General features: G+C 42.8%; 1 protein-coding gene across 5 annotated transcripts in view; it reads right to left on the bottom strand.

The window, feature by feature from the left end:
* The window catches only part of VRK2 (VRK serine/threonine kinase 2), a 37057-nt gene extending 29878 nt beyond the window's left edge, over window positions 1-7179 (bottom strand). For 4 of the 5 annotated variants that reach the window (XM_039717058.1, XM_039717059.1, XM_039717060.1 and 1 more), the window contains exons 1-2: window positions 6961-7179; window positions 6683-6823 (exon numbers count right to left, since the gene is read on the bottom strand). In XM_039717058.1, coding sequence (XP_039572992.1) covers window positions 6683-6818 — 136 coding nt within the window. In that variant the 5' untranslated portion in view covers window positions 6819-6823; window positions 6961-7179. The remainder of the gene's footprint in view (window positions 1-6682; window positions 6824-6960) is intronic. The other variant, XM_039717056.1, reaches the window with a different exon arrangement.
* Between the last annotated feature and the right edge of the window lie 5686 nt (window positions 7180-12865).

Genomic DNA, 12865 nt, shown 5'->3' with positions numbered 1-12865 from the left:
GATGCCAACCAGCAATACTCCAGTCGCAGCTCAGAAAAAAGACAGACTATTTTTTTGTCCATAAATAAACATAAATGGTTTTTTAAAAATTGTCTCATTACTATGTATAGTTATTTAACAGACTGGAAAGGCTCCCAAGGTTTAACAAACAGTCTGATTACATACCTCATAGACCACCACCACATACTCTCCTGCGAGTTTAGCTCATAGTTAATTACTGTATACTCGTAATTAGCCATGTGCTAGCCTCGTTCTGTGTGGTAGCACATGGCTATTTATAATATTACAATCAGTTAAATGCTAGACTGCAGGACAGTGAGCAGAGACTCTGCAGGAGAGCAGTGCTGATAGGCAGGAGGGCTCTGATGGCAGATAAGTACTCACAGAGGGTACCAGGAGCACTATATGGTGAGATTATGTTTGCAAGAAAGCCTTAAAATAGCATAACAAGTGCACAAGTTCCCAGCTTATGCTGCTTTTGTCAACTAGAGATGCACAACCCCTGACATTTGGGACAGGGGTGCTGATGCAGGCACACAGCACAAACCATTGTCCGCATGACTGGGAGCACTGGTGCAGGATGTAGTCGTGAAGGAGCTGTGGCTGTTTTCACCTCATGCCAAGAGGAGTCTCACAAAACATTTGCAGAGGGCAAAGGGCACAGCTCTGCCTTCCCTTCCTCCCCTTCAACCCACAGTCGCAGCTAGCACACCAGTGTGGGGCACACAGCTTTAAAATGCCCTCTGAAATAAAGCAGTGCAGCAAGACTCACATCCTAGCCATGATTTCCAACTGCTCTGCCTGCACAAAAATCTCACCTGGAGTTAACCCACGTCCAGGATTCCCTGGTTGCACCCAGCACAGCACAGTCTTATCATCCACTTCAACCATGAATTTCATCCTTTTTGTTGCCGAGTACCACATTCTTAATTAATGGCACTCTCTAAATGTTAACAAGCTACGGTAACAAAAGGGTGTTTGTGGCTGAACTGCCGTTTCCTACAACCACACAGCACAATTGCAGCCTGACTCAGAGGAACGTGCCAATTCCCTCTGCCAGTTCAAACGTGCTTGTTGTAGTTTTAGCAGTTAATTTGTGGCAGTCACATTTGGAATATGGTGAAATATTTTCAATGGCTCTCACAGAACCACTTTTGTTGACAAAGTTTACACAGTGGAAAAGAAAACAGCACTGATTTGGCAGTTTGGAGAAACAGCCCTGCTCCTGTCCACAGCTGGTGTCTTTGCCACTGCTGGATTATTTTGAGGATATATTTGTTTGGGAAACACAAATAAAAGTATTTTCAGAAGTTCTTTAGTTGCTACTATTTTATTTTTGCTTTGTCATTAGCTAATCCTGAGGAGTGATACATCAGCTTCGTTTTTGCAGCAATCAAAACTAATCTCAAAAATATCACATTTTTGAAGTTACAGGCTACCTATAAAAAGCTGGAGAAGTTCTGACCCTGTTCAAATCAAGCCAAGAGCTGTTAAATTCAGTGGGTAAAAGCAGGGAAGGAGTGCTGCTCGGAGCTTCTAACAATAAAAAAGGACCCAAGCTGCAGCAATAGAATTCCTAAAAACAAAACGAACACAAGTAAATAAAAAGCAGCATTTGCTATTAAACACAAATTCATCTCCCTCCTACATAGGAAAGGTGCTAAGGCAAACGTTTAAAGGCAAACAAAGCACAGTGCCTCCCCCTCCCTGACACTGCAATATGCAGTATTTCCCAAAAACTGAAACATTCCATGTTTGAAGGGAGTTTGCACCCTACTTTCATTGCAGCCTAAGGAAGATCAGCTTCTCTGTTTCTTTATAGATGCAGCAGACAGACTGGACACCCTCTTTGCTGAGCAGCATTTCTGACCAGGTTTTATTCAAGATTCTTATTACAGGTGGCTTTAAGAATGTAGAGGGGTTTTATACAGATTACAGATACATAACCCTCCACAAGACCCATCTTCTGCAAGACCAAACTAAACTCATTTTGGGACAAAATAGTGTTCAACTGCTCTACTGTTTTACAGGTAACTCCAAATGCCTCCGAGTTAAGAGCATTCAGTACTGGTAAAGAAATTTCACAACATTTCTTACTTGTGTTTCTGTGAAACCTTAATCTTGACTCACCAGAGTTTTTGTATGCCACATTAATGGAAGCTAATTGTTTGACTTTCAAAGTTAATTACTTCAAGCTGGAATAGGGATGACACATCCTTTAACCCCAGGCAGAAAAGCTTTGCATGGCCTGCTCTTACAGCACTCTCAGATGGGAGCCCAGGCCTCTAATATTTAAAACTTGATGCACAAACTGTTTTCTGGCAAGATTCTGCTGCAGCCCATCTGCTGGTCTGACATGGTGCCCACTCAGAAGACACAATGCCAGTTTCAGTAGGGTACAGGTGCCAAAGACAACTGAAGCAGTGCCCTCTGCGAGGCAACAGGTACCTTAGCTGTCCTCCAAAGCTCCTCCTCCATCCCCCACTGAAAGTAAATAATAAATAAATTCAATTAAAACTGCTATCCTGACCTCCCAGCATTACTCAGCATATGGAAGAAGAATCCCCACACATGATGTGGCACAACACTGCAGTGTAAGAGCAATGACTTCTGCAGGCTTTGTGACAGGCTTTTGAATACCATGGAAAGTGAGTTACACATTCCAAGTTAGGACTTTCAGCTTGCAGGCGACCCAAAAAGAAAAAGAAAGGGTGAAGATTCCAGAGAAAGCACTCACCAGCAAGAACTAGTAAAGGTAAGGAATATTTTCTCTTTGAGAGATGGTGCAGGTCAGTCAGCCCTAAGTAGCCTCTGAGTAGTAAAATCATGCTAAGTTTATAATTTAGTTTGTCTACAAACAGGGTGCTTGCAGTATCTCTATTTGTACAGTTAATACTAGTGACTAGACAAAAAGAGCCTTCCTGAAGTGGTGTTTGTCTTCTAACACATTTATTTTCACACTAAGCTTCACACCTGCAGGTATTTTAACATCTTGAAGTTGAGAAAAATCCATCCCTAACCCGAGTTACCTGCTAGTGCTTTTAATTATGATCAATCCTTCCACAGATCAATCCTTCCACTGAGCTAATAAAAACCATGCTGAATTTATCTTTTGGTATCATTTTACTGCATTTTTAATTAATTTGCTGCATTATTTTAATTTAAGCAACTGCTGAAGGACTTTGTTTCTCCTGAAGCAATTGCTAAAGCAGCTTCCCAAGCAAACCAAGGAATGAACAATAGGACCAGGGGTCCATTGATGCTTCTCTCCCTTGGCAGAGGTACATCCCTGCTCACAACTACACAAATTATCCATGGAAGTTAGTCTGAAACAGAAACAAACTCTCTTTCACACCTCAGCCTGATTTCCAGAATACCAGCACTATGACCCAAGCTTAAAAGAAGAGGCCCTACCAGACCTCCTTACCTCCACCAGTAGCAGGGCTCACTGTACTGCTAGTATTAAAAGACAATATTCACACATTTAATCACTGCTTACTGCTCAGGAAGAAATTATTTCTCTCTTCCTTGAAAATGTGAGGAAAAAACCTCAAAAGGAAAGGAAAGTGCACTGGCTATACTGATCTCCAAGCAGGGTACAATTCAGTGATGACTTTATCAATTTATTTTCCCGAGCTTCATAAAATTAAAACACATTTACAATGTAGTAAGTTCTATCATACAAGACACCATCTAACAAACACTTGTACATAAATTTAAAAAAGATATTCTATTTTTCAGAACCACCTCTTTCCATGAGAAAGAAGCCTGCAAGTAGATAGCACTGGATGCTGCAGGCTTCACGTGACAGAGGAATCTTAACAAAACATTGTGTGACCTTTCTGCATTTAAATTTTCAGTCCAAATTGTACATTAATAGAGTGCTTGCAGCAGGACTAGAGAATGATTTATATAAAGATTGGTGTTAATTACTGGCTGTGATCAGAGAGATAAATGAGAGAATGTAAGGCTTCTCAGCTCCTGGTTCATTTTCCACTGCTCTCCACAGGGCTACAAACCAGTTGTGAGACACCAATGCCACAGCTTTCCATAGGTGCTCTCCATTCTGCTCCCCTCATCAAAGGGTGACAGCTCTACCTGAGAGCAAATCAGCACCAGCAACACAAACATTTGGAACACACTGGAAAGAGTAAGAAGAATCAGAAAACAAGGGCAAGCATTTGTGAGGCAGGGCAGAACCTGAAGATCATGGCATGATCAACTTTCATGCACACAGTAAGTTCCAAAGCCCTACATTTGCATCCTAGGACTCAGAGTCAGTAAAGTGGCTTTCAGCAGCTTTGACTTAGTGAACAGAACCTTCTTCCACAAAATGCACCCCTAGTAAATAGATTTTGCAGAGATACTGTAAAATTTCTCAAGAACGTTGTTATGGATTAATGGAGTATGGAATACCCTTAATGGGAAATTAAGCTGTAACAACCACATCAAAATCTTTACACTTCCACTGTAAAAATACTTATTAAAAGATATAGCTGGCAAAGTTAACCTTTACTTTCAGAAAAGGGCTGTGCTCTTCATACCTGGCAGGCAATCGAACCTCCTGTCTCCCACCTCTCTGCAGCTCCTTCTCAAAGTTAGTGGTCCTCACACCTTGCTCCAGATGTTCTAAAACCAGGTCTGAACAGCACAGAGAAAAGGGGGTGTCTCCAAGCACCTGCACCTTGATCACAAAAATCTGTCATCCACTTCACTCCCCCTGGTTCTCAAAGACAGCTAAATTTTGTAGCATCAAGGCACCAAAAAGCTGCTGAATGGTATACATAACACAGAGATCAAGAGGTGGACAAAGAAAAAGAAAGCTTCAGTGTCAATACTTAGAGATAAATGTCCATTTTCTCTTTAATTGATGAGCTACAAGGGGAACTGAGCCTTCAGTGCAGTTAGCAGGTAGCACTCACTGTTCCTCCTGAAAGAAGGGATTAAATGAACACAAATGCCACTACAAAAGTGGCAGCTGCATTTCCTCAGCCAGGCTGTCACAAAAAACACAGAAAATAGTAATACCAAGAGTCTCTGATTCTCATTCTAATCCACTGACTGCTCTCCACCTCAGTTCAGTGGGAGCCAAACTGCAACAAACACCTCAATATAAGGAATCACCTTGGTGGGCTCTGTGATCAGGCAGAAAACTCAAAACTAAGCACATGTCTGAATCCCATGTACTAAGCCACCCTCAGGATCCAGTGTGATTTGGCTGAGTCATATTCTGAGTGATTCAGGAACACAGCATTACCAGTCTTACACATGGAGAGCCACACCCACTACAAACTGCTTTCTGCACTGCATCCCCAGCTCCCTCAAAGCCTTCTGTCTGTGGGAGACTTCTGCAGGCTCCCATCTTCCTGTCCTTCAACTCAGAATGGAAGTACCCAGAGTCACCTTTACTTCTTAGCCCATGCTAAGGTCCATTTTCTCATGGTGACATCTCTCATGTGTCCAACTCACAGCACCTCCCAAATGTAACCAGCTAATGTTTCAAAGGTGGTCACAACAGGTAATAAGATACACCAAAAGGAAAAAGAAAAATACTCCAACAAGAGCCCTACCCTTTGACACCTCTGTATCTGATCTGTTAGCTGAAATCCCTGTCATTCCCACTGGCTCTGTCTGCAGAGCAGTGAGGAACAGTGTGAACTACAGAAATTCCAGGGGAAACCAAACCAGAAACTTCACTACAGGAAACTCTTGGATGTACTGCTACTGTATGTGTAGGTGATTTCTACATAAAAGGAAACTTGTTTGTGTATAGGAGTGACTTGCTTATTAAGTTTTAAACCTTAATATTCCGAATAGAATTCACATTGCTGTAACTCAAAAAGACCATGCTAGGCTTCAGGGACAATGCAGTAAACTGCTTCTAGGTGATTCTTCGCTGCTCCAAACAAGCTCAACTTAGTTCCAAATAGACACTGTGAAGTACTTTCTATATGCTGCTATGAAAAAAAAAAAGAAAAACCAAACCATCCAAGCTCATAATATTGCCTGGGACACAGGATTTGCCCTTTCACAGAGACCAGCAACACTAACATACACTACACCCGCTGCAGTGACCCAGAATGCTTTACAAACTGCCTTTCACAACTATTCACTCCTCACAGAGCAGAGCACAAACTGACTGAAATGCAGTGGCTTCTTCTGAAGGAATCACTGAAGAAGATAAGTGATTCTTATCTAGGCCAGAGCAAATACAGAACACCACTTCCCCCTCTGCAGAAAAGATGAATTCAGAGGCAGCACCCAGCTGAGTATTGTTACTGTTTCACTTTCGGGGTCAAAATAATTTACTGTTGGCCAGAAAATAACACTTCAAATAACCAGAAACTGAAAGAATGCTATAGAGCATGAGGTTGGCATGAGGCCAAAACTCTGGCTGAGGAAAAGTACTTTTACTTTGGAAAGCATCACCTGGCAGTGCTTTAACACAGGGGTACCTTGATTGCCCCACTCAAGATCCACAGAAAAGCACATTAGTATCCAGCAAAATGAGCTGGACAGGCCACGGAGAGCACTCTGCATCATGAGCAGGAATAGCTCAGAAAACCACACTGGAACAAGGATCGGCACGCAAACCACACTTTTTAAAGTTACCGCCTTTTCCAGTTCAGGAAGTTACAAAGCAATTTGCAAGTCACCCTCTCAATTATCAGCAGTATTTTACCTAAATATATCAAGCCAAATCCTCCCTGGCCGATCTGTCTGCCCAGCCTCCAGGTTTTTCCTTCGGTGTCTTTCAGGATCATGTCTTTAGGGAGCGGGACTGGCAGCTTGCCTTTGCCGGGACCTTTGGGCGGCATCGTACCTTGAGGGAGGGGAAAACGAAAGAGAAAGCTTGTTGAAAAACTGCTGCCAGAAGTTACAACACCCCTCGATGTGCTTTGCCCACCAGCACGGAGCAGGGACAGGGCGATGTCCCTCAGCCCGCTCCCCTTCACCCACCTCCACAGAGCCCCCTCGGCCTCCCCCCGCCGCCGGCCGCAAACTTCCCAGCCGGGCACTTCCGCAGCAGCAGCAGGAGGAGGAACAGCTGGCGGGATGCCGTCTTCCCGCCGAGAAACCCGGGGCGGGGAAACCCGGGGAGGGGATCGGGGCCGGGCCGGGGCAGCCCGGGCCGGGCCGGGGCTCTCCCGCAGCCGCCCCCTCACGGCCCGGGGCGGGGCGGGGCGCGCGCCATTCCCGCCTCCCACAGCCCCGCCGCCGCCGCCGCCTCTCCCCGGGGGCACGGAGCGGGAGATGGTGCCCGGGAACTCGGTGTGTCCCGGCTGTTCCGGCTCCTCGCTGCGGGACAAGGCAGACGGAGGAGCAGGGACGTTAAGGGGAACGGAGGAGGAGGGAGACGGAGCAGGGAGATCGTGAGGGAGATGGCGTCCGCTGCCATCGGCCCCAGGCGTTCCCGCTCTCCCGCTTCTGAGGCTGCGCCTCGCGAGGGAGGAACTTTTAAAAAATTATTTCGTGCATAGAGATGTAGCAGATCAGACGGTCTCCTGCCTGAGGTAAAAAAAAAAGAAAATCTCAGCTGACAGGATTTGCAGTAAAATAAAAACCCCAAAACTGTTCTCCGGGCACTTTGAGGAGGTGCAGCGAAGTCACAGAACTGTCAGGTGCCACGCTTCCCTCAGGCCACTTCGGTTTTCCCTCAGGATCTTCCTGGCAGAGGCCAAGGGTAACCATTTCCACCCAGAAACACAGGTACTCACCCCAGAACAGCCCAGTGCAAGAGGTGATGGCCACCTCGGGCTGGTTCCAGGCAGGGACAGAGGAGAGATGCTGCTGACCCAGGAGTCCATCAGCCCCATCCCATTGTAAATTGGCAGTAAAGGACACCCTGAGGTGAGTTTTTATTCCCCGAGATCCCAGGGCATAATTTTGATCACAGCCATCATTTTGTGCAAGTTTGCTATATCGGTAAATTGGCAGTAAAGGACACCCTGAGGTGAGTTTTTATTCCCCGAGATCCCAGGGCATAATTTTGATCATGAGACACCAATTTGTGCAAGTTTTCTTTATCAATAGGGTCCGTTCACCCAGGTACACACAACCTAGGCAGACCCGAGGGGGAACCACCACACCACGACTACAAGTCCTTCTCCAGAAAACAGAGTATAAAACTTAAAAGTTTAAGCATTTTTTTTAAAGGAAGAATTTGTGTCTTTTTAAAAAGAACTATCAAAATCCAAAACATCAGCAACCACATAATTTGCAAGTAAACTTAAAAGTAGTAACACATATTATGACTGCAAAGACCATTAAGCCTTTATGTAGCAACTCTTTTGGCTTCATCAGACTTGCAGACTCTGTGGTTTTATCATTATTGAGAAGACCAGCTGAAGAATCACCAGCAGAAAGCTCAGTCATAAAGGAGACAAATTCAAAATTTCCATAAAGCATTTGGTAGTTTTTCCCCTTTGCAACAATTGCCAAAACAGACTGTAGGAGGGTGGCGTTGGGGTTGTTTGGCTTATTTTAAAAAGCAACTACAGCTGCCCAGTTCAGAATCAAAGAAACCATCACCAATATCAGTGTTATGTGTTACCTGGGTAAAGGATCTTTCCAGATGAAAATTACCTCAAAATAGTTGCCTGGGAATCACAGGACAAACCTCTGTTTAAGGAGAAAACTTCTTTGCTCAGCAGTTGCAAAGAGGTATCAACATGATTAAACTGAAATGAAAGCATTATCAAAGGGCTTCCTGCTTCCAGGCTCTTTCCCTGCCCACAAAGTTTCACTAGAATGAGAAAGTGAAATAAAGTCAGATGAGGTAGAGGGAAAAAAAAAAAACAACAACCCAAACAGGTTTAGTGTGAGTAATTCACGGAGTTCTGAGAAATAGTGAACCATCTTTAATAATTTATTATTAAGCTCTATCACAACTTGTGCAATTAATGTTAATATGTGGTATAAGAGGGTTTAAGGTATTTATCCTACAAGTCGTGAGAAATTCCTGAGGGGTTTTTTTGGTTGTTTTGTTTGCTGGATTGTTGGGTTATTTTTGGTTTTGGTTTTCCTTTTTTTAATGAGAGGACAGATGCAAAGTTAAAGATTTTCAAGCTCTTATCAGTCATTAAAAGTTAAAATCCTCAAAGACAACCACTCAGGAATGTAATAGAAACTAGTCATATGACTCATATTTAAAAAGGAAATACTAAAAGAAAAGTTCATACCAGGCCATTCCTGAAGAATGAGTTTATATTTTCAATCCAGATCTTTATTAATAAAAAGCCATAACTAGCAGGTCCAAAAAAAGGTGAATGTTACCAGCAAAGTTCTGATTGTTTGGTTTCAGAGACTTTAAAACACAAAACTGACACATGCATACTTTTAAAAAATAAAGACCAAAGGCTTTAGTGAGAAAAGCTCCAAGCAGATTAGAGCTTGATTCTAGAGCCTTTGGCCCTGCTAATAGCACATGCACGTGTTTTGTGGGTGGGACTAAGAAATCCCCTTTCCCTGTTGGATTGAACTGGAGGTGGGGCTTTTTTCTTTTCCCCTGTTTATAATCAACCAATTAGCAGCCCTCCCAAAAAACCGTTCTCCATTTAGGCCGGTAAATGAAGCTCAGTGCCCTCTTCACAGTTGCTACAAATTAGCAGTTTGGGGAGGTGATAAAGGGGATGAATGTCGGTAATAACTACAGATGTGGTTACAGATGTGGGGATTTGGGTTTTTCAGGAAAGCCTGATTATGATGGAGGCAATTTCCTTTCAAGGTGGTACAGCTACCACTACTGCCAAATTCAAAAATCCTAGTAGGAGAAATGGGAATGTGCTAATAAGAGTAAAAATGCACAAATCCTAGCAGTACCAAAGTCTTTCTGGCACAGGTTCTGGAGAGTAACAATCAGCTGTGCTGGTTTATCATGGGCTGCATTTAAAGAGTGTGGTGAGATTCTCAGGGAGTCAGTGCTTTCTTTAGGTGTTTAACAGGACAGCAAACCTGTCCTGAAGCTGTATTTGTTTCTGTCTCTGTCTTAAAGCACTGTACATTAAACATTTGGTCCATATTCCATTTATTTTAATTTTTTTCTTCTCCTTGCTCAAACCTAAGCTCGAATATGAAAGATTGCAGTCAATTGTATGAAATCTTGCAGTGTCACGTGCACAAAGCCCCTTAAATTTCCTACAGTAGGTGAGCACTTGTAGCTTCTCTCACCACTGCATTGTGATGCTTTTGTGGTATTTAACACTGACATTTTAGCACTCCCACATTCAATTCCCCTGCTTTGCTCCACATCTCACTGATGCTTAAAATATCATGGCTAAATTTACCCCAGAGATGTAACATCTCGATATTAAGAGCATTGACAACAAGGCATCAAGTTTCAGACCGCTTCCCAGTTTGTGCTGGGAGATCTATTTGTGTCCCTGCATCTGTGCAGATCCCTGCTCCTGCCGGGCTCCCTCCATTGTTGCTGCTCCCTGCCAGTTCCTCAGAACTTTGGGAGTAATTACTTCTTGCAGTATCCAGGGAGCTCCAGCATCCAGGGGCCGTGTTGCTCAGCTCAGTCATTGCCTGGGTGCACTGACACCCATTTCTGAGCCTCCTGACTCTATTTTGTGTGGCTGGCCCCGTGATTGAGATCATGTAATTACAATAATTAGGAAGCTCACCTCAGGATATTATCAGAGCAACCCACCCAAACCCAAGTCCATATGGTTTGAAATAGCTAATGAGTCAGTTAATGTGCTATGTCCAGGAGTAATGGACACTCAATATGGATGGCATGGAGGCATCATTTACCAAACTCATGACTGATTAAGGCTTTTCTTGTAGACAGCTCTTGTATTTTGCACCTCACGGTAAGTTCAATCTATTAGAGGTGTTTACGTGTTAAGCAGATCAGAAGAAAGAAGCAGAGACTTGGAAAAAGCAGGTAAGAAATTAATCCTCTCTTTAAAGAAAATACAAAATATTGGAGATCTGGGAACTGTCATTTGAAATAAACAGATCATTTGAGAAGTGGCAATAGGTGGCATTTGCTTTAGTATAAAGTAGCCTGAATGAATGACTCCCACACTTCCAGAGGGACCACTTTAGCCTCTGGAACTTGCCTTCCTTTACACTCACCTTGCTACCCATCCCATGGAATTGTGCGGCCAGTTCTACACCCTGAACTCACCAGAACAGGAAATCAATACAAGGAAGGCAAACTTCCTGGCAACAAAAGCACCAAAAGCCCTGGAAAAGGTAAGAAGGAACGCCTGCCTTTTGAATGAACTACAGAATGTGCCCAGTCAGGGTCAGGATTCTTCTCACTGAGGAATTATTTTAATTTTGAAATGCTGCTCTCTCATCATTTTCATGGCTGTTGGGATGAGATGTTACTCCCTGTTCCTGCCACTATAACTGCCAAGGTGGTCAGAGCCTGGGCATGTTCCTCCTCTCTTGGATGTCAGAGGTTTTGTTGCTTGTACCTTTAGAAAGCAATTATTGCTGAGCACTGAAGAAAAAGTGTTTTCTTATCCATTTTTATTTTCTTTCAGAAATGTGTGAAGAGGTAATGTAAGTTTATTGGTGTTTTGGGAATGGGTTGTGTTTGCAGGGAGAGCAGACTGTCTAGTGCTCAGAGCAGAGAAGGGAATCAGGAAGATTCCTCTCATGGGAGTAATTCCTGGGATCCTAATCCTGGTTTGGCCACTGACTGGCCTTACAGGAATTATTTCATATTTGTTTCATTTTATCCATGGAAATCTGAGATTACCCACATGAAGTTGTTCAAGAAGGGAAATTCATCTGTCATGGCATTCATTATTCACATATCAATGCTACTTTTTATGTATAAACTTAATTATGCTGATAGGATATATTAAATATGACTCATTTTACTGCAAGATTGATTTTTTTTCCCTGACCTCAGAATAAATATTGATCTTCATGATCTTTAAATGTAGTGCAAAGGTTGCTATATTAATGGCATATTAATAGAAAGTAGCCCTGACCATGCAATATTAATATATTTGCATTGTTATTTCTCAAATCCCAACCAGAAAAATAGAGGCAGGGTGCCAATGCCTTCTTTCCCAGGAGAAATCAGGGAGCCATTGACTTTCCTGATTGTTGAGACTACTTTCTATATTTTGTTGTGTTTTGGTTTCCTGGTTTGAGGTGTTTTGGGTTTTTTTTTTCAATTAAAAAACTAAAACCAGTGATGAAGTGGCAAACAGAGCGTGATTTTAGAAGTGTAGGAAAGTTAGGTCTGATTCTAGGTTGTATCAGATCAAGTGTTTTATTATGAAATTCAGAACACCTATTTGGTAGTCTTCCTTTGAGAATTCATCTTTACAGCCTTGAGTGTTAACTCATGAAAGATATCTCAAACAATGCAGAGGGCAATGGCCATACCCAGTTTTTCTGTGGAGAGCAGAGCTAGATTATGACTGGATTGAGTATTAGAGGAACCCATCTGCTGGGAAGGAGTTCTGGTAAGAAACAGATTTGATAAGAAGTTGTGAAGAAGTTTCTTGCCAGAGGCAGAGTAAGCAAAATTATGGTTTTTTCAGATGTTAGGTGTGCTGAGGGATAGGAACACACTTCTTTGCATAAGCTGCAAATAGTAGGGAATTAATTAATTTGATATTTGAATTAAGAGCTAGGCAGAGGACAGAAACAGGATATTTGTTTTGTACCTTCCGAAATACCAGGAAAGGTAATAATGAGGCTGAATTTATTATAATGTGAATTATTTCATGATATGCAGGGCTGCATTGTGCAATCAACCTCTCTCTGCTTCATGATATGAAGACCTATTACTTCCATATACTTTCATCCCTTGCACAGGAAAAAAAAGGAGGCAAGAACTGATAAGTTTGGAGATAATTTTGTCTTTTCCTCCTAGGATTTTCTAGGA

The sequence above is a fragment of the Passer montanus genome, unplaced genomic scaffold, assembly GCF_014805655.1.
Source record: "Passer montanus isolate IOZ18808 unplaced genomic scaffold, ASM1480565v1 scaffold37, whole genome shotgun sequence".
Classification (NCBI taxonomy): Eukaryota; Metazoa; Chordata; class Aves; order Passeriformes; family Passeridae; genus Passer; species Passer montanus.
The sequence above is the reverse complement of the archived record's forward strand: the minus strand, read 5'-3'. Positions and strand labels throughout refer to the sequence as shown.